Here is a 24,851-nt window from a genome sequence, read left to right as displayed (position 1 = left end):
CAGGACACTCAAATACAAGAACTGAGTCATCTTTTAAATTTTGTTGGTTTTCAATCACACAGTATTTTTACTTTTGTTATTAATGTTCCTTAGTCAACGCACATCCTAACTAGCAGTGTGTTAAGCTGATTTGCAATGTTTAAATAGCTTTAAATGTTTAAATATTTAGATTTACAATAGTGAGTACCTAGTTTTACTCTTGCCTGGGCTCCCACAAATCTTGGGACTTCATGCCTACTTTCTGAAGCCATAAATCAAACAAAGCTAACAAGAAACAAAAGCAAATAAACCAATCAGATCATGTCAGGCCAAGGTAACTGCTATGAAGCTTGGCATCTATGATGGAATTGGATGATCTCCATTTTCTTCCTATGTAGGTTCTGGCTTCAAACGCCTCCTCCTGAGGGTCCTTCTCCGAGGACCCCAGCTAAGGACACCCTCTGACCACCCCATCAGCAAGTTTTGCATTACTGCACTCTTGCCTCTGACCACCCGATTACCTGGCGGTAATGTTCTTGCTTATCTGCTGCTTGTTTTTCCTGCTGGAATCCCAGTTCCACAAGAAGAAAAACCTCAGCCTCTCTTCACCAACAACTCCGGCACCTGACATAAAGAACACAGGAAGAAAACAAGCTATCTAGTCCGTGGGTCATAACAGGTGTATCGGGAGAGGGAGGATATTTTAAAAGTAACCCAGATACTCAAACTGCTCTTACAAATGTGTTTTTGGGCCCGGGGGCGTGGCCTAGTGGCTAAAGTCCTTGCCTTGAACGTGCCGGGATCCCATATGGGCGCCGGTTCTAATCCCAGCAGCTCCACTTCCCATCCAGCTCCCTGCTTGTGGCCTGGGAAAGCAGTCGAGGATGGCCCAATGCTTTGGGATCCTGCACCCGCGTGGGAGACCTGGAAGAGGTTCCAGGTTCCCGGCTTCAGATCGGCGCAGCACCGGCCGTTGCGGCTCACTTGGGGAGTGAATCATCGGGCGGAAGATCTTCCTCTCTGTCTCTCCTCCTCTATGTATATCTGACTTTGTACTAAACTGAATAAATCTTTTAAAAAAATAAAACAAATTTGTTTTCATGTTAGCATCAACAGTGACTGAAATGAGAACTTATACCAGAGGCAACACCTCTCCCTCCTACAGAAAATCTTCATTAAAACTTCATTTGACAATGTCTTCTTTTTTAAAATGAAGGAAATTCATCATCTATATATTTTTTTCCAAATGAAAACTTTGAAGTATGTGTGAATCTCGACTTTTGATTGCACTGGCACGGAAAGCGTTGAACCAAATAAATACCTGTTGCACTTTTTAAAAAAAATTTACCTCACATAACTTCTCCCAGCCACGGGATTTAAAATCGAGACACCAGGCTTCCCATTCCATAATTGTAACTACGGAACGCCCGCCCGTAGATAGCAAAGGCTGGTTAAGTATTTATTACACACCTGACTCTGGCACTTAGCCTTAACACAAAATGCCCACCCAGAGGCTGAGCTCCTCAGACGACGGCCGGCGCGCGCGCACAAGCTGCCTGGGCCTCCGCGGGAGGCGGTACTTGTGACAGAGGGGCGGGGCCATGCTGACGCATTTCCGGCAAATCTGTACCTCGTCTCTCGCCGTAGTACTCGAAACCGGAAGTTCCTCTGAGAAGCGTGTTCTCAGGTTTCCGGGAGAGAGCCGAATTCTGTGGTAGCATGTGGGAGCTTGTGTGAGAAGCTGGTGGCGTCCGAGTCCTATCCCAATTACAGGCTCCCGCTGAGGAGCTGCCGGAGCTGCTTCAGGTGACTTCCAATCCGCGCGTGGAGCCGAAAAGGTAAGTCGGGTGTCTGAGGAGTCGGCACCGCTACACGGCCGCGCGGTTTTGGGGTGTCTGAAGTCAGGGTCACTGGACGGCCGCGCGGTTTTGGCGTGTCTGGAGTCAGGGTTGTTGGACGGCTGGCCGCAGGGTTTCGGGGTGTCTGGAGTCGGGGTCGCTGGACGGCCGCGCGGGGTCTCGGGGTGTCTAGAGTCGGGGTCACTGGACGGTCGCTCAGGGTTTTGGGGTGTCTGGAGTCGGGGTCGCTGGACGGCCGCGCGGGGTTTTGGGGTATCTGTGGAGTCGGGGTCGCTGGACGGCCGCGCGGGTTTTGGGGTATCTGTGGAGTCGGGGTCGCTGGACGGCCGCTCGGGGTTTCGGGGTATCTGTGGAGTCGGGGTCGCTGGACGGCCGCGCGGGTTTTGGGGTGTCTAGATTCGGGGTCGCTGGACGGCCGCGCGGGGTTTCGGAATGTCTAGAGTCGGGGTCGCTGGATGGCCGCGCCGGGTTTCGGGGTGTCTAGAGTCGGGGTGACTGGACGGCCGCTCAGGGTTTCTGGGTATCTGTGGAGTCGGGGTTGCTGGACGGCCGCACGGAGTTTCTGGGTATCTGTGGAGTCGGGGTCGCTGGACGGCCGCGCGGGGTTTCGGAATGTCTAGAGTCGGGGTCGCTGGATGGCCGCGCCGGGTTTCGGGGTGTCTAGAGTCGGGGTGACTGGACGGCCGCTCAGGGTTTCTGGGTATCTGTGGAGTCGGGGTTGCTGGACGGCCGCACGGAGTTTCTGGGTATCTGTGGAGTCGGGGTCGCTGGACGGCCGCGTGGGTTTTGGGGTGTCGAGTTGGGGTCGCTGTTCATAGCTGGGAGGGCAAGGCGGGGGACCGGCAGGGCGTGTGTGGGTCGCCGTCGAGCCGCCTGTCCCTTTTCCTGGACGGTTCCCAGCTTGTGTTTCTAGAATCCTGCCAGTGGAAAGATGACGTCCTTAGCCCAGCAGCTGCAAAGACTCGCCCTCCCCCAGAGCGACCCAAGTCTGCTCTCCAGAGACCAAGTCGCCTCGCTGTTGTTCGACCCCAAGGAAGCGGCCACAATCGACAGGGACACCGCCTTCGCCCTGGGTGAGGACAGCCCTGGGGAAGCTCTGTGCCCGGAGTTCAACTTGCCATTGCTTTGGAGGGGCAGGGAGAGGGAGCAGCCAAGGGCTGGAGGTCGCTCGGGTAGGCTGGTCAGCTGATGGCCAGGAGGGGCTGGAGAAGGCAGGTGGAGGGGGGCTGGGATGGTAGGGCATGTATCAGATGGTATGACCTTCTGCTCTTCCTTGCTGAGATGTGCTTGTTAGGTTTGCCACCGCGTTGCACAGGATGCATGGGGGATGAGTTTGCTGGCTAGAGTTGCTCAACAGCCCACCTCTCCCCAGGGTGCACTGGCCTGGAGGAGCTGCTTGGCATCGACCCCACCTTCGAGCAGTTTGAAGCCCCGCTGTTCAGTCAGCTTGCTAAAACTTTGGAGCGCAGCGTGCAGACCAAAGCCGTGAACAAACAGCTGGATGAACACATCTCACTATTCCTCATTCATCTGTCTCCCTATTTCCTGCTGAAGCCAGCGCAGAAGTGTCTGGAGTGGTTGATTCACAGGTAACAGGATGTTGTCACTGGGGCCTCACCAGTTGGTGCTTATCAGAAACCAAGTCGCTTAGAAAACATTGAAAGCTTGAGAATTAGGTGGATTATGCAATGTCTACTGAGGACAATACTGGGTGTGCTTTTCTACTGTAAAACACAGTGTTCGAAATAGTAGGAAGTAGAACAATGGGAGACCCCAGGTAAATGGTCTAACCTCAGAGGTGTGCGTTACTATTCTAACAGGTTACTCCTACACACCTGGAACAAGGGCCGACACTTCTTACTTGCCCAAGTAACAGCACTGGTTTGGGAAAGATTTCTTTCTTTCTTTATTTCTTTATCTATTTATTTAAAATCTAATTGCTTTTATTGGAAAGTCAAATATACAGACAGGAGGAGAGACAAAGAGGAAGATCTTCTGTCCGCTGATTCTCTCCCCAAGTGGCTGCAATGGCCGGAGCTGAGCTGATCTGAAGCCAGGAGCCTGAAGGCTCTTCCAGGTTTCCCACGCAGGTGCAGGATCCCAAGGTTTTGGGCCATCCTTGACTGCTTTCCCAGGCCGCCAGCAGGGAGCTGGATGGGAAGCTAGTTCCGGCATCCATATGGGATCTGGCTGCATGCAAAACGAGGACTTTAACCACTGGGCTACCACGCCGGGCCCAGATTTATTTATTTAAATTGGAAAGGGAGATGTATAGAAAGAAGAGACAGAAAGCTCTTCCATCCCCCTGATTAACTTTCCAAATAGTCACAACAACCAGAGCTGAGCCGATCTGAAGCGAGGAGTTTCTTCCTGGTCCGCCACACTGGTGAAATGTCCCAAGGGTTTATGTCATCTTCCACTACTTTCTCAGGCCATAAGCGGAGAGCTGGATCAAAAGTGGGCCCGGCGTCGTGGCCTAGCAGCCAAAGTCCTCACCTTGAATGTGCTGGGATTCCATATGGGCACCAGTTCTAATCCCGGCAGCTCCGTTTCCCATCTAGCTCCCTGCTTGTGGCCTGGGAAAGCAGTTGAGGACGGCCCAAAGCCTTGGGACCCTGCACCCGTGTGGGAAACCTGGAGGAAGTTCCTGGCTCCTGGCTTTGGATCGGTGCAGCGCTGGCCGTTGTGCTCACTTAGGGAGTGAATCAGCAGACAAAGATCTTCCTCTCTATCTCTGTTCCTCTCTGTATATCTGACTTTGTAATGAAAATAAATCTTAAAAAAAAAAAAAGTGGAGCAGCTGGGACATAAACTGGCACCCATATAGAATGCTGGTGCCTGGAGGAAGAGGATTAACCTGTAAGCCACCATGCCAGTTCCTTATAGTTTTTTTAGTTTATTCTCAGAATATAATGTGTTTTAACAGATTTTAAATAGATTTTATTTATTTTTGTTGGAAAGTCAGATTTACAGAGAGAAGAAAAGTTAGATCTACTGGTTCACTCCACAGGTGGCTGCAACGCCCGTAATGGAGCTGAGCAGATTGGAAGCCAGGAGTCAGGAGCTTCTGCTGGGTCTCCCATGCAGATGCAGTGTCCCAAGGCTTTGAACCGTCCTCGACTGTTTCCCCAGGCCACAGTCAGGGAGCTGGGTCGGAAGTGGAATAACCAAGACACAAACTGGCATGCATATGGAATCCTAGTGTATGCAAGGCGAGGACTTTAGCCACTACGCTGTTGCACCAGGCCTAAGTGTTTTTAAAGTAGAAAGAGTGCCATTTTATTTGTTGAAAACCTGGGAATATATTATGATTTCCTTCCAGGAAACAAATGAGTCATTGAGAAAATAAAATTTTGCTCAAAGTCTTCTAATTATCACATTGGACTCATTAGACAAATGAGAGTTTTCAAGGGTTTGTAAAGTTTTCCAAGCACTTAATTTCCTTTAAATATTTGTAGACTGTTAATGTAAGGAGTACTTCTTTTTTTCATGTATATTACATATTCAGCAAATATTAAATCCTATATATAGCTAAGTAGTTTGCCCTTGATTACTGTTTTTGAATAAATGCTGTAATAAAAATTTATGCAAGGGCCTGGCACAATGGCAGATATCCTTACCTTGCAAGTGCTAGAATCCCAAATGTGCATTGGCGCATGTCCCAGCTGCTCTAATTCTGATCTAGCACCCTGAAAGCAGCAGAGGATGGCCCAAAGCCTTGGGGCTTTGAGACCTGGAAGAATCTACTGGCTCCTGACTTCAGATTGGCTCAGCACCAGCATTGTAGCCATTTGGGGAGTGAACCAGTGGATGGAAGATCTTCTTCTCTCCTTAAATCTTACTGCTTTTCCAATAAAAATAAATAGATCTTTAAAGAGAGAGAAAAAAAGAATTATACAAAATTTGGAGTATGTGGCTTTCTTGGAGTTTCATGAAGTTGATAGCTTTATGAAAAAGTGATGTCTTGGCTGGTACCAAGGCCATATGTAAGACTAACTAATAAAAAATGAGTGCTGGGCCCGGCGGCGTGGCCTAGCGGCTAAAGTCCTCACCTTGAACGCCCCGGGATCCCATATGGGTGCCGGTTCTAGTTCCAGCAGCTCCACTTCCCATCCATCTCCCTGCTTGTGGCCTGGGAAGGCAGTCGAGGACGGCCCAAGGCTTTGGGACCCTGCACCCGCGTGGGAAACCCGGCAGAGGTTCCAGGTTCCCAGCATCGGATCGGCGCGCATCGGCCCGTTGCGGCTCACTTGGGGAGTGGGTCATCGGACGGAAGATCTTGCTCTCTGTCTCTGCTCCTCTCTGTATATCTGACTTTGTAGTAAAGTGAATAAATCTTTAAAAAAAAAAAAATGAGTGCTATAGGACTGAGGAAAGTACTTGTGAAGGGATCAGAAACTTGATACAGAAAAGGGATTGCTTGGGAATGAGGAAAAGCACTAGAGAAAATGAGGCATTTGAAGAAAGTTGTAAAGACAGGAAAGATTTGTTATATCTGTAGAAACTAATTTATCTTACATTATTATGGTATAGAAACAAATATTTTAATGAATTTCAGAAATTAAATATGGTAGTAATTTGCTTATTTTTTAGCCAAAAGTATTCTTAGGATTTTCTTTTCAGTTTAACTTTTGCCCCTCAAAACAGTGGTCATTAGGAAAGCTGTGGAAGGTGGCAGAGAGGCTTTGCTGCCCTGTTGAACAGCTGCTTTTCAGTTGGTCTGACTGCAGTGGTCCCACAACTATACTAATGTAAAACAGAGTTGTTTAAAAAAGAACTGGAGTGAAAGTGAATGGTTTATAATTTTTGATATTGAATATTCAAAAATACCATGAGTATTGGCAGAACCATATTGGAAGGGGACTTTCAGTAGAAAATAGACAGTTATGATCTTAGTACTTAATATGTCGTAGCTTAGTTTGTTAATAACCATTTTAGTTCATGCTCAGTGATGGATAACTTGGACTTGAAAAGAAATACATGCATGTAAGGCTATGTCAGCTTAAATTGTTTGCTTTTTTTCTAGGTTTCATATCCATCTTTATAATCAGGATAGCCTCATTGCCTGTGTTTTGCCATACCATGAGACGAGAATATTTGTCCGGGTTATACAGCTGCTAAAAATTAGTGGTCCAAAACATAAATGGTTCTGGTTGCTACCAGTTAAGGTAAGGCTGTTTAAATGACATTTCTGTAATTCTTCTGAGTCTTGATTAGGAAATCTTATTTAGAAAAAACGAAGTCATGGTGGTCCTGTGGCTTGTCTAAATATTATCTTAATATTTTTATTTAGTGTTTGACATCAGCCTGGAGGATTTATATTCATATATCTTGTACTCTCATGAAAATCTACATTTACAGATGATCACAGGTTCAGAAAAGTTTCTTGCCAAAGCTTCCATAATCTTAAAGTGACAAAGTTGGGATATGAATCCTCTTCTGATGCTAAAACTTATGTTTTCTCACTGTGCCATATTACTTGGCATTTTTAATGTTTGAGCTGAAATTTTTTTAAAAATGGAGGTCATGAACAGCAGAAAATACTTAGGAAACTAAGCAATAAGGTAGCTTCAAGGTCTTCCAGAAATTATTAGAGCCTTAAAGAAGATGGTAAAAGTCAATTTATAATGAATAAAAGGATCGTTGTGTAATAAGAAGGGCTAACATAATTGCATAACATATCACTGTAGTAAAGGAAACTAACAGCACTATGCAACATGTAGCACAGTAGATGAATCTTATAGACTAAAACATTACTGCATGGTGATACAGGCTAGAAGGAGGGCAGAAGGTGGCATAGGCAGGCTTGGAAACCAAGTGTCACAGAGTTAGCTTAAAAAGTGATAATGGTAATGAAGTCAATGACCAGAGCAATAGGAAAAAAATAGGGTATTTTGAATTGGAAAGACAATGAAGAGCTTAAATGCAAAGTTCTTGAACTGAGCAATGTGCAAGACTATGAAACTTTGATAAAACTTCCAACCAAATTGCCCTCCCCAGCTCTCCTCAGCATCAAGATGATTTTTCACCTGATCTAAACTTGGATATTTCTACTCCCTAGATATTTTAGAGTATTGCAGGTATCCTGATGTTCACTTCAAAATTTCTGTCATTGATTTGTTCAGTTTTTATTAAGCACCTGATACATACAATGTGTAGTGCTAGTGCTGGGAATAGCAGTGTAAGTTGCTCAGACTCCTAATCTGTTTCTGTTATTGGCATTATTGTAAAGTAGCATAAGGTCATAACATGTTGGTTCAAAAACCAAATCCAACCAGTATGATGACCAAGATTCCTGAGGATCCAGACTTAGATGCAAAACAAAATGGAACACATGGTAATAAGCATTTTTTAGTGAGTACCTTGCATTGCTGACCACCTAATTGACTTTCTAAAGAGTATAAGTTTTTATCTCACTACCACCACCAGTTATAAGAAGATGTGATATTTATGAACTGCAGCAGTATGAAGGTTATAGTAGGACAGATGCTCTAAAATAATGACCAGCTGATGAATATCCTTAATAGTGTATTCTTTCTGTCAATAACAGCAATCTGGAGTGCCTTTAGCCAGAGGAACTTTGATTACCCACTGCTACAAAGATCTTGGATTCATGGATTTTATTTGTAGTCTCGTGACAAAATCTGTGAAGGTGAGTATATTAAGTATATTGTTTCATAAATGTATGATTTCTTGGTCGTGTTATCTGGTCTAGGTGAAGAAGTCATTCTTCCCTAGTGATAGTGGTACTTTTGCAAAATTTGTTAAATGATCTTTTGGTAGTGTATGCATACGAGAATGAATATCACCAGAGATATTTTTCCACAAAAATAAATGTGTATTCTTTGCCACTTACATTGACCATTTTAGAGAAGAGACCCTCCAAAAGAACATGAGGAGGATCATTAGGCAGTTTTTTCTTGTCGTTTTCCTTATTCAGTATTGCATGGTGTTAAAAAGTTGTCAAACCAGAATTAGACCGAGTGAGTTGTAAATGTTTTTGTGCTTTTATCTAACTGGCATTTCACTCTTCAATGTGGTCTGTTTGTGTTCCTTTTCCAGGTTTTTGCTGAACATCCAGGAAGCTCAGCACAGTTGAGGGTGCTCCTGGCTTTTTATGCTTCTACCATTGTGTCTGCTCTAGTAACTGCTGAGAATGTATCAGACAACATAGTCGCCAAACTTTTTCCATATATCCAAAAGGTTGGCCCTGCTCATGTGTAAAGTAGCTTATTTCATAGTTAAGAAAATTTATTTGGTATTAAAATTTTCAATTAGACAGAAGTATTTTTAAGCTGACAATTTACTTTATCTGACTAATGGGATTTAATCTCTGGATTTAAAAAAATAGAATTTTTCTTAAATCACAGTGAGACCTTAATTAGAACTCTAAAGATAAGTTTGGTTATCCGGCAATGCCACTGTCTCCCAAATTTGTTTCGTTAGCTGACATTTTACTTCACTGGAAAGAGAATGAAGTAGACAGTCTTGAAAGGCATGATGAGCTTCTCAACGTGGTGACTTCTGTTAGAGTGGAGGTCTGATTGGCCTTTCCCCTCCTTACATTTAAGAGAAGAGCTTACTGGTTCTTGGGATGTGTCCCAGATGTCTGGGTTGAAAGGCTTCCTGAGGCACTTCCCATCTGTCATTTAAAAACGTGTCTCCTCTCTGGGTCCATTCAGAAAAAGGGTTCAGATTCTAACTCCCAATATTTTTGATTAGTCAGAGCAAAGTAAAGTTTAAGTAGAAAAAAAATGAAAATTATATCATTTTTCCTTGTATTTTGAAAAATATTCAGGGATTGAAATCGTCTTTGCCAGATTACAGAGCTGCAACATACATGATAATATGTCAGATTTGTGTGAAAGTGGCCATGGAAGATACCTTTGTTAATTCATTGGCATCGCAGATCATCAAGACATTGACCAAGATTCCTTCTTTAATCAAGGATGGCTTAGGTTGCTTGATAGTGCTGCTACAAAGACAGAAGCCAGAGAGCCTTGGGAAAAAGTATGTACAATTAAGTTGAGAAACAATTCAGTTAGAGGTGAATGAAATTCTATTGAGTACTTTTTTTGTAAGATAAGTGATAATACTATTTTTAACTGTATTGCCATTTGTAGTCTAACTTGTGAAGTCAGTATCATCTGTACTTGCTTCTCCAAAGGCCATTTCCTCACCTGTGTAATGTTCCCAATCTCATTACAATACTTCACGAGATTTCTGAAACGTATGACATCAGTCCTCTGCTGCGATACATGCTTCCCCATCTGGTGGTTTCTGTCGTGCATCATGTTACAGGTATGTGGTTTCACATGTTTGTATTCAAAAATGTATACTCTAAAATTTAATGCACTTAAAATAGGAAACACGTCTTTGTTAATAACTTTTCAATATTTTAAATTTCTGCTATTTACTTGTTTTCTGTAACTTGTCTTCCCCCCACCCCAAGTGGGAAATATCAAAGATGGGGAAACAGTTGAAGAGAGATTTTGTTAAGAAAGTTCCCAAACTTTGCTTTTTAAAAAATCTGTACTTAAACAGTCTTTGCATAAAAAATGGGATTGTTTTTATACATTACTGAGTAAACACTTTCTGTATCATGTGGGTATGTAATGAAATTTAAAGGTTCACTTACAATAAACATCAGTTGCCAGAAAGTTTTTCTGCTTAATCATGAAAAATAGAACAAGAACATCTCATAAAACTCCAAATTAAAAAATAAAGCAAAAAAAAAAAAAATTTTTTTTAGAAAATGGTTGCGTTAACCTTCAATGTTTATAGAAAGTTCTTGTTCCCATTGCTACTTGGAGAATACCAAGAAAGACATCTAGAATTTTGTTTATTAAAATGTAAGAGTTGAATAGCAAAATCTTAGTTCATATATTCATTTCATAAACATTACAAGCATGAATAAAAATACACTCTCTGTATTTTTATTGTGATAAGTGATGTCCTAGTCTTTGAAGGAAGGTTCTGGTATCAGATTCATACATTTATGGTAAATTCAGACTAAAAATTGGTAATTCTTAGTTCGCTAAGACTGTATGGAATGAAAATGAAAATGTATCTTGTTTTTGAAGAGAGTGTATTGAAGTATGTGTTTGCAGCCCAGCTTTTCCACTGCCTTCTTATGTGACCTGGGAAAAGACCATGTTGTTTGTTTGTTTGTTTTTTCTTTCCTGTGAGAAGCAGAGCTACAAAGAGAGAGATCTTCCATCTGTGGCTTTACTGCCCAAATGGCTACAACGGCCAAAATTGCACCAGGCCAAAACCAGAAGATAGTAGTCTGTTGTGAGTGAAGGGGTCCAAGCACTTGGACCATCTTCCACTGCTTTTCCCAGGCATGTTAACAGGGAATGATATTGGAAATGGAATGGCTGGGACTGGAATAGACACGCATATATAAGATGCTGGTCTCACAGTCAACAGGTTAATTTGCTTTGCCACAGTGCAGACCCAAAGAGTATGAACTTTTTACATGTCTGCTTCATTGATATAAGCATAATAATACTTCTTAAAAATACTGAAGAATTGAGGAAAAGTAAAAGTGAGGGTGTTACAAAAAGGCTTTGGCAAATATAGACAACTAAAGAGGTAGAATACATTTTTTTTAAAATAGGGAAAAACCTAGATATCAGTGTCAATGTTGTAAAAGTATTCCTAGAAATATTTTCATCTGTAGTATGAGCATGCAAAAAAAAAATTTGTCTAACTCAGTTTTAATTTATTGTATGTTAAGAGGAGGAAACTGAAGAGACGGATGGTCAAATCTACAAGACACACTTAGAAGCTATATTGACAAAAATAACGCTGAACAACAAGTTAGACCATTTGTTGGCTAGGTAAGCTGTTGTTTTCGAGTGGTTTTGATTTACATTTTTGTGGCTTAATAAACTTTATGGCTTGTTTTCAGTTCCTCAGTATTACTAATTAATGTCTATGCCATCTCATTAATCATGGGTACTTCATACAGTAGTTATGGAACTTTAAAAAGAAAAGTGTTATTCTTACTTGTCCTTACTGCTTCTTGGTAAAAATGAAAGGTTAATGATTAAACTAATGTTGGGTTACAACTCAATGCAATTTTTCACTGGGTAGAATTTTCTATTAATAAGAGTCATAATGCCTGAAGTAACATATCTCAGTGTTCAGAAATACCAGTTAGAAAGTAATGGCATGGAGTGGATTATTTCTTTTTTCATAAAGAATGTTCAGTTCTTTTCTTAATTAAAAGAGCAGCTTAATACTATGAAAGAATTAGATCTTGCTGTTGGCTATAGGTTTTTGAGTTTCTAGAGGTATTTGGATCTGTTTTTTTTGTTTGTTTGTTTTTTTAATGTTCTAAAATTTGGAAGATACCTCTGCTCATATGCATCTCTCATTCGTGCTCTTGTTTCACAGGGTTAGTTTGAATTAATTAAGTTCATACTTGTGAAGACCTACCTAAAGCTCTGGAATTTAGAGTTTAAAATCCCATACTATTTTTTGTGATACAAAAAGACTCAGTGAATATTCACTTTTGATTTTGTTTTCTTTTGGTTAACTGGCAGTTTGGAAGACTTTATACCCTAGTTTTCTAATTTTATAGTGTAAGTATTACAGTTTAAACCTTTATGGGTACAGTAGTTGGAGGTAATGTGTTTTAAGCACCCAGCACGTATCAAAAAGGCAATACATAGTAATTCTCATTCATGTCTGCTGATACTTGTTTTCTTCTACAGCCTTCTTTTTGAAGAGTATATTTCATATGGCTCACAAGAAGAAATTGATCCTAATAAAGTATTTCTGCTTGATGAGCAGTTTCTTCCACTCATCAGACTTCTGGAAAGCAAGTACGTTTGTGTGTGTGTATGTGTGCACTCTTTTTTAATGTTTGCCTCCTATTTTATAAAGATAATCTACAAGTCACACTGTAGTATAGTGAATTGTGAAGGCATGACTCTTACTCCATTTCAAGAAGAAATAGTTGGGCCCGGCGGCGTGGCCTAGTGGCTAAAGTCCTCACCTTAAAAGCCCCGGAATCCCATGTGGGCGCCGGTTCTAGTCCCGGCAGCTCCACTTCCCATCCAGCTCCCTGCTTGTGGCCTGGGAAAGCAGTCGAGGACGGCCCAAAGCCTTGGGACCCTGCACCCGCGTGGGAGACCCGGAAGAGGTTCCAGGTTCCCAGCATCGGATCGGCACGCACCGGCCATTGCGGCTCACTTAGGGAGTGAGTCATTGGACGGAAGATCTTCCTCTCTGTCTCTCCTCCTCTCTGTATATCTGACTTTGTAATAAAAATAAATCTTTAAAAAAAAAAAAAGAAGAAGAAATAGTTGTAGGCATTAAATATGTTTGACATTTAAGGGGAAATACTTTGCCATGGTGTTGAGAAGAATAATTTTTAAAGTTATTCTTGTTTTTGGAATAGTTATAGTAATAACCTTGATCAATATCATTGGGTCTTACATATACTGTTTGTTAAACTGTAAATTTCAATCCCTATAAGTTTTTTTAAGATTTTACTGTTTGTCTTTTATACCTATATGGTGTATGTGGTTAATAATTTTGTCATTCCCAGATATCCCGGAGCATTAGATGTTGTTCTAGAGGAACGGTTAAAGGAAATAGCAGATCTAAACAAACAAGAGCTTTTTCACCGATTTATTTCTCTGACTACAAGTGGAGGAAAATATCAGGTATGTTCTCTAGAGGAATTGTGACAATTAGGGTAACATTGTGTGATAAGGAAAGTTTGCTACTTTACTCCATCTTTGAGGAATTTTGCAGCAAGATGAGACTATTCAGTTGACTTTGTTACCTGAAGTAAGGCTCTAGGCTGAAACAGGATAATTGAAGAGGTGCAGCAATTTTCATATAACTGTGAATGTGGCACTGACTTTAGAAAAAGAGTTGTTTGGGAATAATAACCAGAAGGTGGTTAGTATAATATGTTATTATAATAAAAACCAGAAGATTTATAATGTTACTTAGCTCTATCCTAGTCTGCACTGTCTAGTGTAGTACTCACTATGTAAATATGCCATTTAAGTTATTAGAAAAATTTTCTGATTGAAATGTAAATCTATACTAAGAAGCTTTAAGCAGAAAATCTTAGTTAATTTTCAGACTGATACTGTAAAGAGAAATGTGATATTTAGTTTTTCCTTAATAACTAGACTTTCATCTTCAATGATACAACATCTTCAAATCTTTCATAGATTCCTGCTATCACAAATAAACTAAATTACTAAGTAGAGCACCAGTGTGATATAATTTGGATGAATTGCCTTCTGTGCTCAGTTAAGTGCTAATATAAGGGCTTTTTACTTCACTGAATTGAAACTATACATCCACATAAGTAGTATAGAACATCATACTGTTAACATTACAGACTTGTTTCTTGTGTGCAGCTCATGTTCTGGAGACAAAGATTTGGCTTTGCTTTCCCCTTCTGCAGTCTGTTACTGCTGAGTATGTTATACAGCTACAGGTGGTTTTCTCCAGTTTTTGTTCTTGATCGTAGACTGCTGAGATTAAATGAACTCATTTGATTTTTGTTCGACCCTGCAGTTTTTAGCAGATTCTAACACCTCTTTGATACTCAGTCTGAATCACCCACTTGCCCCTGTAAGACTTTTGGCTGTTAATCATCTGAAAAAGGTCATGAAGTCATCAAAGGTTTGTGTCAGATAACTTTCTTTTTCCTCCTTTATGATAAGCCTTGTAACTGTAGAATAACTCTAGAAGTAACCGTCTGGAATGTGTGCTGTGTAGTTATTGAGATAAACTGAGTAAAGCAAATGAGAGTAGTTTGGACTAAAATTTAGGTCTTTATATATATACCAGTGGCCATTATATTAATTATAACCTAGTAACAGCTATTTTCATATGTTTTCACATACATTATTAGTTTAGCTTCAGGTCACCAATTTCCAAATTGGAATGTGTAGACCAGTTCACAAAGGCCACAAAATAATCAGAATTTTTTAAGTTTGGAAATTTATTTTGATTGTCTCAGTTTCATATTAAGGCATATTTTCTGACATCTGAAAGATGTCACGCTGTTCAGACACTGTTCCATGATTTCTGTTTTTAGAATTCTGATAGCTTAAATAAGAATTACGGAAGCTTACTAAGTTGTAAATATTGCATTTATACCAGTGAAATAGAGATTGCCGTTCTGTTGCAATAAAACATACTTGGGGTGGGAGTTGTGGCACAGTGGGTTAAACTGCAGCTACATAGCTGCATCCCACATAAGCACAAGTTCATGTCCTGGCTGCTCCGCTTTTGATCTCGATCCCTGCTAATACAGCTGGGAGGACAACCTCTTGGGTCGCTGTCACCCACCCATATGGGAGATTTGGTGCATTTTCATGTTCTAGGCTTTAGTTTGGCCTGTCCCCAGTGATTGTGGCCATTTGGTGAGCTAACCAGATATCTCTCTCTCTCTCTGTAACTTTGACTTTCAGGTAAATATATATTTTTTAAAAGAACAGTGTTTTTCAGTGTTATTATTCCACAGTTGTTGCCAATAAAATATTTTCTTAAAATTTTTCTTTGGAATGAATAGGTTTGTGAATTGTTTTTTACTTAGCGTTCAAATCATGAATGGGAAGTGCTAATTCATGTGATTCTGGTATAGTAGTTATAATTAGGAATGTTCCTATGAGTAATACCTAAAATCATGTACCATGATTTGCCTATTTAGAAAATTCCTGGACTAGAAAGAAGTGGTAACAGTGTTTAGTTTCACCGTAGCACACAGTAGTATGAGCTTGCTTCACTCCAGAGCTAGTTCATACTATAATTGGAATTTATTTTCCACTGATCAATAGTTACATTAATTTCATCTCAGTTTAAATTTTACTGGTTTTGTAAGGCTTTTTAAAATGTATGTTTGTAGACTGTAAGCTTTTTTAGAATTTGTTTTTTATTTTTGGTTTATACCTTCTATATTTTAAGGAGTTGAGTTTCATTTTCAGATTGATAGGTAAATAAGGCAACTCGAGGATCTGTAAGGAAATATTGATGTAGGGTAGGCATTTAACACTGACCCATATTTAAGTGCCTGGGTTCCATGCCCAGTTCTGGCTGCACATTCCAGCTTCCTGCCAGAATAGTTCCACAGAGGCAGCTGCTGTTGTCTCAGCGGTGTGGGAGAGCTGGAATGAATTCCCTGTTGCCAGCTTTAGTCTGTCCCAGTATTGGCCATAGCATGCATTTGGGAAATGAACCAGCAGGTGCAGACTGTCTCTCTCTGTCTCTCGTGTATTTACCTCTTCTATAAATACTAAAAAGTGGTCAATAATGTTTTCAGAACTGTTGCTTTGATTTTATTATGCCCTGTCACAAATTATGTAGCGTTCATGAATTGCTGACAAGGGTCATCTGATTTTTTTTATTTTATTTTATTTTTAGTTTTATGTATTTTTATTGGAAAGGAAGATTTACAGAGAGAAGGAAAGACATTTATTTTTAAGATTTTTTTTTTATTGGAAAGGCAGATATACAGAGAGGAAAAACAGAGGAAGATTGCATAGACAGAAGACATTTAAATCCTTGTTATGCCAGTCAGTAGCTGTCTGATCATATACAAGAAACTCTTTAACCTAATATGAGTTATGTTTACCCCAAAGGATTTTGGATGATTAGGAACTTATGTCAGTGCTTTACACTAATCAATACTATTAGAAGTTGACTATGATTAGCACCTAGAGTTTTACAATGACAAGAACATGTTTGTGAAGCATCTGCCATAAGCTGAGCTTCTATTTCTCTTTTCTTATAAATGAAAAAAGAAAAGAAACCAAGCATATACCAACTCACAGTACAGAATCAACCTGAATACCACCATATCTGTACATGGCAGAAAAAAACCAACTTGTTTTGTTAGTTTTAAGATGTATTTGAAAAGCAGAGAAAAAAGCTCTCTTTTCCATTGGTTCACCCTCCAAATGGTCATTATAGGCAGTTCATTATAGGATCAGGTCAGAGAAAGGAGCCCGGTCTCTTCTGTGAGTGACAGGGGCCCAGGTGTTAAGTCCATCCTTTGCGGTTTTCACAGGTGCATTGTCAGGAAGCTTGATCAGAAGTGCAGCAACTGAGTTTCAACTGGCCCTCCAGTATAAGACACAGACTTCCCAAGTGGTGGCTTAACCCACTATGCCACAACATAGCTCCTGTGCTCTCATTTTAACAAGATAAACTCCTTACTTAAAAAATTACATTTGAATTTTATGTTTTTCATATTTTCAGTGGAAATGTGAAGAAAGTCTGAACTAAATATTACTGTAGATGAGCTGCTTCTAGAGTGTTTGATTTCTCATCCAGGCCAGTGCCTATAATTTTTACTGATATTCTAGAATGCCTTTCTGAAAACTGCTTTCTGTTTAGCAGAAACTCTTACAAGATATTTAACAACAACCTAATTAACTTTTTTGGTGTGTTGCTCAGGAGGGTATTGATGAGTCTTTCATTAAAGAAGGTGTTTTAGCCCGGTTAGAGGATGATAACGTGGATGTTATTTCTTCAGCTCTAAGTGCTTTTGAGGTGAGTGAATTTGTTCTTTGTTGAATGTGTATTTGGCTTATAAACATTTTCTTACCTTTCTGAAAACATAAGATTCTGTGCTCTAGCTAGGCAGCAATATATCTGAAAATATTCTTCCTGTTGGAGTTCTGTTCTCTTGAGCTCATAGGAATAATTGAATGTTTGTGTTTCTTTGAATATATTTGGGACCATGGAAAATTGTCTCATGGATGCCACTTTTTTGTGAGAATTTCTGTATAATTCATTATTTTCTAAAGTGTATCTTAAAAGCATCATACATGAAGAAAGTATTCACATATGGCTATTTTTCTTTCTAGATTTTCAAAAAACACTTTAGTTCAGAAGTGACTGTTACAAATCTTCTGAGACTCTTTCAAAGAGCAGAGCTCTCAAAGAATAGGGAATGGTATGTATTCATTTCTCCACACACTGACGCTTGAATAAGGTCCTTGTGTCAAGGTCACATTGGCTTCTTCCTCACTCTTTTGTTTTTGCTATTTATATGTCATCATGTCACTTTTGGTCATACTTTTGAATCAACCATAATGTATACTTTCTTGCATTGCCAAATAATGTTTGTGCTTGCTCATTATTCTTTACTCATTATTCATTAGTCTTTGGAAGTTTTTCTTTATAAAATGGAAGTATGGAATGCATGATAAAATACCAAATTTTGAGAAATAGGCTGGGAAGTATTTTCTTTTTTTTTTTTTTTTAAAGATTTATTCATTTTTATTACAGCCAGATATACAGAGAGAGGAGAGACAGAGAGGAAGATCTTCCCTCCGATGATTCACTCCCCAAGTGAGCCGCAATGGGCCGGTGCGCTGATCCGATGCCGGAAACCTGGAACCTCTTCCAGGTCTCCCACACGGGTGCAGGGTCCCAAAGGTTTGGGCCGTCCTCGACTGCTTTCCCAGGCCACAAGCAGGGAGCTGGATGGGAAGTGGAGCTGCTGGGATTAGAACCGGCGCCCACATGGGATCCCTGGGCTTTCAAGGCGAGGACTTTAGCTGCTAGGCCACGCCGCCGGGCCCTGGGAAGTATTTTCTAATTTTCAGCTTTATAATTATAGCTGAATACAATGCAGAAATACTAAAAAAAAAATCAGTTCAGAAGAAGCAGTGGTATCTTCAAAGGTAGCTGATGAGCTCTGGTTATTTATTTTTTTATGTCTAAGCTTTATACCAGTGAAAGTAACTTTCTTATAGGATGAGAACATGTCTTTTTTCTGTCACATACGTAGATTGGTGTATGGATTGGCCTTTATTGGCATGGATCTCAAAAGACTAGAGGAGACCAGGATATTATCAGCTCACAAAAGTGATGAGTTTCTACTGAATGTCTCTAACATATCTCTTAACCACCTATGCTTCCATTTCTTTTAGGTCTAAGATACTTGAGAAAGCAGCTGATATACTAATTAAAGAAGAGATATTGAGTGAGAGTGGTCAGTTGTCAAATCAGGTGGTTGTGCACTTGCTGCCTTTTATGATCATCACTAATGATAATATGGAATCTGCTGAGATGAAAATTGCTAACTATTTATCAAAGTCAGGAATTTGTTCACTACACCCTTTGTTAAGAGGCTGGAAAGAAGGTAAGAAAAATTGAGACTTTTTTTTAGTTGTAAAACTTTTTTTAAAAAATAAATATGGTTAAAATTTAGCTGCATTCATTATTTGAAATTATGTTTATTATATGCCAGCAATATTTTGAAGCATTTTTGGTAATATGAAAGATATATGATGGACTCACATATAAATTCAGAATTGTATAAAAAGGAAAAGTGAAAAATAAATCTCTGTAGAGAAATAGAATAAGTTTGATCTAAATTCTTGTTTCCCGTGATTCTCTGTGTGTTGGTGACATAACGGCTCTCCATATTCGTAACCTTTTACAGCTGTTGAAAATGTGATCAGAAGCACAAAGTCAGGAAAATTAGTTGGTATAGCAAATCAGAAGATGATTCGGTTGTTGGCTGACAATATAACTTCAGGAGATCCTTCTTCAGCCCTAAGGATGGTAGGTGTACTGGCCGATGAATCCCCACCCCAACGCCACCACTGCCACCACTCCCCTCCTGTCCCACCACCAGGTTCCTTCTTAGACTCCTTCTAGATTCTCAGCTATTGCTTTACTATCTCTATTCCTATCTTTACATTCTTGACTATTTTCATTTTTTGCTCTGAATAAGTACAGTGTTGTGTAATAATGTCTGCCAGGTACTTGAAATCTCTTAATTTTATATCCTTTTTGTGATGTGATTCTGTATTAGATGAGGAAGATTGTGTGTTTTTCTACCTTTCTTACTCTCATTGTCATTGTTTTAAAAAGCAAATCATTATTTAAAAGAAGAAAAGTTTACTTTTGCCTTGGTAAGTGGACCTTTGTAAAGGTATTAGATGTGCAACTTAAATCCATTTATCAGTAGTCAGATGCAGCTATGTGCAGTAGAATTTATTTATGTAATTACTTAGAAGTAAGTGCTTGCTGCTTGCTAAAAAAAAAAAAATTCCCATTATACAATGCCGTAGGACTTGCTGCCTTTTTGAAGGTTTTGTATTTGCCTGAAAAACATGATACCTGAGATGGGCCTGAGATAGACAAAGTTGCTTTGTGAAAATCAAGACCTTGTGGTGATGTAATGTGCTTCTTTTTCCAGGTGGAAGATTTAATAAGTGTTGGTGAGAAGGAGGCCTCTACCCTGAAACAGAAAGTGGCATTTCATGTGATTATGTCTGTGCTTGTCTCTTGCTGTTCATCTTTAAAAGGAACCCACTTCCCACTTGCCTTAAGAGTCTTCAATTGGTTGCAGAAAAAAATAAAGAAATTTGAAAGTGTCATCACTGCTGTGGTGAGTGCAGAGTTGAAAACTGAGTCACAATAGCCTGTCGTGTCGTTCCATCACAGCAGAGAACTGGACCTCAGGCAGAGATCTCATGTAAAGAAACCAGCTGAATGACTTGTGAGGCAGCCTTGAGTAACACTAGAGGAGTGAATTATGTAGGCTTTTATTTTTGCAGATTTCATTGAATTTCAGAAATGCGGTGTTTCATATCTCTAGGTTGTTTCTCCTCTTTTTATCTTGATTGAGTAAAGTAATTTTTTAATTACCTTTAGTGATGGAAGAATTCACTTGCTGTATCAGTGCTTAAATAAAATAGTATTTCATCCTATTGTTTCTTAAGGATAGAACTATAATATAACATTAGATTTGGATCTCTGTAGCCCAGTGTTGTTTTTGATAGTATTAATAAAGAGCGTGATCAACTGGTTGTATTTTTACCATATCTTGAGATAACACGTTTATTTGCATTAAAATCTTCCATATACATGAGTGTTTCATTTTCCCTCACGGGTTTCAGGGGCCTACTCATTACAGAGCTTGCTAAATGAAATCCATGTTTTTCACATTTACATGCACTTTGGATTTTATAACCACTGTTCGTTAAAATCATGTCATCTCCTTCCTCACTAAAGACATTATCTTGCAAGTCTGACTCTGTTCTATTCTCCTTCCAGCTCATCACTCTGTATTGTCTGTGCGGTCTCCTTTGTTATTTTGCTAGGCCCTTTTTCAAGCCCTTTTAGCATTTACAATATAATTTTTTTGAAAACCTTTGTGTTTGTTACTTTTTTAAAAATTATTTGTGTGAGAAACATTTACGTGTTCAGATGTTTTCACGTACTTTCAGATGACCAATGAAAATGTGAAAACATAACATCCACATTTAAATTCAAGTGGAACTTGACTTTTCTTTCTGTTTGGAAACATGCCTCTTTAGTCCTAGCCTCTTCTTTATAGGCAAAATTTATTTCAATAAAATTTTGGGGGGCGGGGATAGTGTTTTGAGATGAAGCTGACAAAATGAAGCCATGTTTATTTTACTTGCCTTCTCTTATGAAAGCAGTTACATCTCTAAAGGAATCTGATAAAAGCTATTAATCGTTTTTTACTCGAAACGCGTTTATAGAGTAGATTTCAAAATTTTTATGTAACAAAAAATGAATTTTATCTTTTAATTCCATTTATGGACAAAATTCTATGTATTATGCAAAGAGCTTGTACACTTGTTGCAGTCCACCGATATAATCCATCTTTGGAACATTTTAAGTTTTTGCTACCTATTGTTTCCTTTCTCATTTCAGGAAATCCCCTCTGAATGGCAGTATGAGCTGATGATAGACCGAGGGATACCAGTGGAGCTGTGGGCACATTACATAGAACAGCTCCATGGGGCCCAGAGGGTTGCGGTGGAAGATTCCATTTTACTTGTATTTTCCCTGAAAAATTTTATTTATGCACTAAAGGCTCCTAAATCCTTTCCTAAAGGTAAGACACACCCTGTGCCTCTTTTAACCAAGGTACTATGCGAAACAGATTCTTGGCTGTTCAGTTGTCCTCTGTGTTGACTACGAAGTTCCCAGTCATGTGTTCACATAGGTTTGTGTGGCATTTCTTTCCCTCCATGTCTCTACAGATGATACATGGTGGAACCCTGAACAAATGGAAGAAGACAGCAGAAACTATCTGCGCTTGCTTATTGGACTGTTTGAGATGATACTTTGGGGTTCTCATGCTTCCCATTTCAAAGTTCTGATGAAACTTTTGAAAAAGGTACTTGACTGTTTTGGTGCCAGACATACACTTCCATATAAGAAGGTATTGTAGGTTATGCTCATTATGATTGTTTATAGTGGGAACAAAAATAGACTTAAGCATTAGACAGTGTTTGATGATAAATACAAGCTCTGGAGTGCAGTACTGTAATCATGACACCGGTCAGTAGGTTGAGCAGAGAATACCACTTAGGCCAGTTACTGTATTTAAGAATTACAAAATCCCAGTGTAATTGATTAGTACCATCTACAAATGAGAAAGCTGATGTTGACAGAGGTTATTTAGCATTTGCAAAGTTAGGAGATCTTACCCTGGGCACAAGTGACTTCCATGTTTCCAGTTCTTGTTCATGTCTGACGTGCTCTCTCCACACAATTGACATTATGCATTCCATCTTGTCAGTGTTTTCTTACTGATGGTTACTAGATGCTACTCTCATCTACGTCTTCTACTTCATGTCACCATTTTTCAGTGTTTTCAGGTACACAGTGAACTTCCTGAATGTCATGTTTCAATGACTTCTTTCCCAGTAGCTTAAAATATCAAATATAGAGCTCAGCGCAGGGGCTAGTAGCTAAATCCTTGCCTTTCACAAGCCGGGATCCCATATGGGTGCCGATTCTCCATTTCCCATCCAGCTCCCTGCTTGTAGCCTGGAAAAGCAGTTGAGGATGGCCCAAAGCATTGGGACACTACACCCATGTCGGAGACCCGGAAGAACCTCCTACCTTTGGATTGGCTCGGCTCCAGCCGTTGCAACCATGTGGGAGTAAACCAGTGAACAGAAGATCTTTCTCTGTGTCTCCTTCTCTCTGTAAAATCTGCCTTTTGTGTGTGTGTGTGTGTCTGCAAATAAATCTTTTGAAAAAAATTTAGGGCTCGGCAGCATGGCCTAGTGGCTAAGGTCCTCGCCTTGATCCCATATGGCCGCTGGTTCTAATCCCGGCAGCTCCACTTCCTCTCTATCTCTCCTCCTCTCAGTATATCTGACTTTGTAATAAAAAAAATAAAATAAAATAAATCTTTAAAAAAAAAAAAGACCTTAAAAAAATTTAGAATAATTTCAGGTGATAAGATGATAAGACAAAAACATTAGGATGTGTTTTATAATTGAATCCTAGAAAAAAGACAACCTACAACCAACCTTTGGATAAGGATTAAACTTTACTTTTTTTTTTAATTAGGTACATCTGGATGATATTTCTCAATTATTCAAGTTCTTTTCGGTTTTATGGACTTACAGTTCTAGCCTTTCAAATCCACTTAACTGCAGTGTGAAAGCAGTACTGCACACTCAAACTCTTTATATAGCCTGTGCAGTGCTGTCATCTCAGAAGATAGAGTGTAAGCACCAGCTGGCATCCATGTCTTCTCCAGGTATTGAAAGTAGCATTGCTTTGTATGACCAACTGATAATGCTCTCCCAATAAGTGCTTTATATGGTTTGGAAAACTATGTAACTTTAACAGGTATATACGGGACCTAGTGTAACAGATCCATTGGCTAGTCCTTTCCCTTAAGTGTCAGGATCCCATATGGTCACTGGTTCATGTTGTAGCTGCCCCACTTCCCATCCCACTCCCTGCTTATGGCCTGGGAAAGCAGTGGAGGATGGCCCAAAGCCTTGGGACTCTGTACCCACATGAGAGAGTCAGAAAAGGCTCCTGGCTCCTGCCTTTCGATTGGCTCAGCTCTAACTTTGTGGCCACCTGGGGAGTAAACTAGCCGACAGAAAATCTTTCTCTCTGTCTCTCCTTCTCTCCGTATAAATAAATAAAATAAAAATAAAAATAAATAAAAAATAAATAAATAAATCTTTAAAAAATAAAGTATATGAAAGATCTTTGTTATTTTGCCTTTCAAATATAGATACATGTGTGAATGTATTTGAATATACATATATATATTGTGTGTTTTTTTGAAAGGCAGAGCTGTTGATTTACTCACACAGCTACCTCAGCTTGGCAGAGAGCAGGAGCCAGAGCTCCATCTGAGTGCGTGGGTGCATGTGGGCTTCATCTGTCTCCCACTGCTTTCCCAGGCACATTAGTGTGAACTATGCAGGACTTGAACTGGTGCCCAAATGGGATGCTGGCACTGTAGGCAGCAAAATTAGCCTGCCACACAAATCCAGTCCCAATGTTATGTTTTGTTATGCTTTTTATATAAATACGATGTATGTGTATAGTTTCTCTGAGTATTGCTTTGTGCTTTATGATATCTCTATATAAATTTGTTTTGAAGGGCCAATATTTTGATGCAGCAGATTAAATTTTGACTTACTATGCTGTTATAGTGTCAGAGTGCCTGTTTAAGCCCTGGCTGCTCTGCTTCCGATCTAGCTTCCTGCTAATGCATCTGGCAAGGTGGCGCATGATGGTCTGAGTTCTTGGTCCACTGCCACTCAAAGGATGAACCAGGTGAACTTCCTCATAGTTAGCTTCAGCTTGGTTTAACCAGCTGTTGCCACCATTTGAGAAATGAACCAGCAAATGAAAGATACTCTGTCTCCTTGCTGCTGTTTCTTCTTCTTTTAAAGATCTTTATTTATTTTTATGAGAAAGGCAGATATACAGAGAAGAGGAGAGACGGAGAGGATGATCTTCCTTCCAATGGTTCGCTCCCCAAGAGGCCGCAATGGCTGGAGCTGAACCAACCCAGATCTAGGAGCCAGGAGCCAGGAGCTTCTTCTGGGTCTCCCACGTGGGTGCAGGGTCCCAAGGCTTTGGGCTGTCCTCGACTGCTTTCCCAGGCCACAGGCAGGGAGCTGGATGGGAAGTGGACCACCAGGATTAGAACCAGCACCCATATGGGATCCTAGTGGGTTCAAGGCGAGGACTTTATCCACTGCG

The 24,851-nt window shown here is 40.1% G+C and overlaps 1 protein-coding gene across 3 annotated transcripts in view; it reads left to right on the top strand.

Annotated features, from left to right (window-relative positions):
• Positions 1 to 1,626: 1,626 nt before the first annotated feature.
• Positions 1,627 to 24,851, top strand: part of HEATR1 (HEAT repeat containing 1) — a 46,009-nt gene continuing 22,784 nt past the window's right edge. Inside the window, exons 1-20 of one of the 3 annotated variants that reach the window (XM_058669383.1) lie at positions 1,627 to 1,817; positions 2,752 to 2,911; positions 3,211 to 3,427; positions 6,865 to 7,006; positions 8,389 to 8,490; positions 8,901 to 9,041; positions 9,637 to 9,848; positions 10,006 to 10,139; positions 11,581 to 11,683; positions 12,563 to 12,673; positions 13,402 to 13,519; positions 14,394 to 14,501; positions 17,283 to 17,375; positions 17,693 to 17,781; positions 18,764 to 18,975; positions 19,279 to 19,400; positions 20,041 to 20,232; positions 21,528 to 21,711; positions 21,860 to 21,996; positions 23,184 to 23,376. In XM_058669383.1, coding sequence (XP_058525366.1) covers positions 2,770 to 2,911; positions 3,211 to 3,427; positions 6,865 to 7,006; positions 8,389 to 8,490; positions 8,901 to 9,041; positions 9,637 to 9,848; positions 10,006 to 10,139; positions 11,581 to 11,683; positions 12,563 to 12,673; positions 13,402 to 13,519; positions 14,394 to 14,501; positions 17,283 to 17,375; positions 17,693 to 17,781; positions 18,764 to 18,975; positions 19,279 to 19,400; positions 20,041 to 20,232; positions 21,528 to 21,711; positions 21,860 to 21,996; positions 23,184 to 23,376 — 2,752 coding nt within the window. In that variant the 5' untranslated portion in view covers positions 1,627 to 1,817; positions 2,752 to 2,769. Of the gene's footprint in view, positions 1,818 to 2,738; positions 2,912 to 3,210; positions 3,428 to 6,864; positions 7,007 to 8,388; positions 8,491 to 8,900; positions 9,042 to 9,636; positions 9,849 to 10,005; positions 10,140 to 11,580; positions 11,684 to 12,562; positions 12,674 to 13,401; positions 13,520 to 14,393; positions 14,502 to 17,279; positions 17,376 to 17,692; positions 17,782 to 18,763; positions 18,976 to 19,278; positions 19,401 to 20,040; positions 20,233 to 21,527; positions 21,712 to 21,859; positions 21,997 to 23,183; positions 23,377 to 24,851 lie in introns of all 3 variants that reach the window. The other 2 variants (XM_058669380.1, XM_058669381.1) reach the window with 2 other exon arrangements.

The sequence above is a fragment of the Ochotona princeps genome, chromosome 10, assembly GCF_030435755.1.
Source record: "Ochotona princeps isolate mOchPri1 chromosome 10, mOchPri1.hap1, whole genome shotgun sequence".
Classification (NCBI taxonomy): Eukaryota; Metazoa; Chordata; class Mammalia; order Lagomorpha; family Ochotonidae; genus Ochotona; species Ochotona princeps.
The sequence above is the reverse complement of the archived record's forward strand: the minus strand, read 5'-3'. Positions and strand labels throughout refer to the sequence as shown.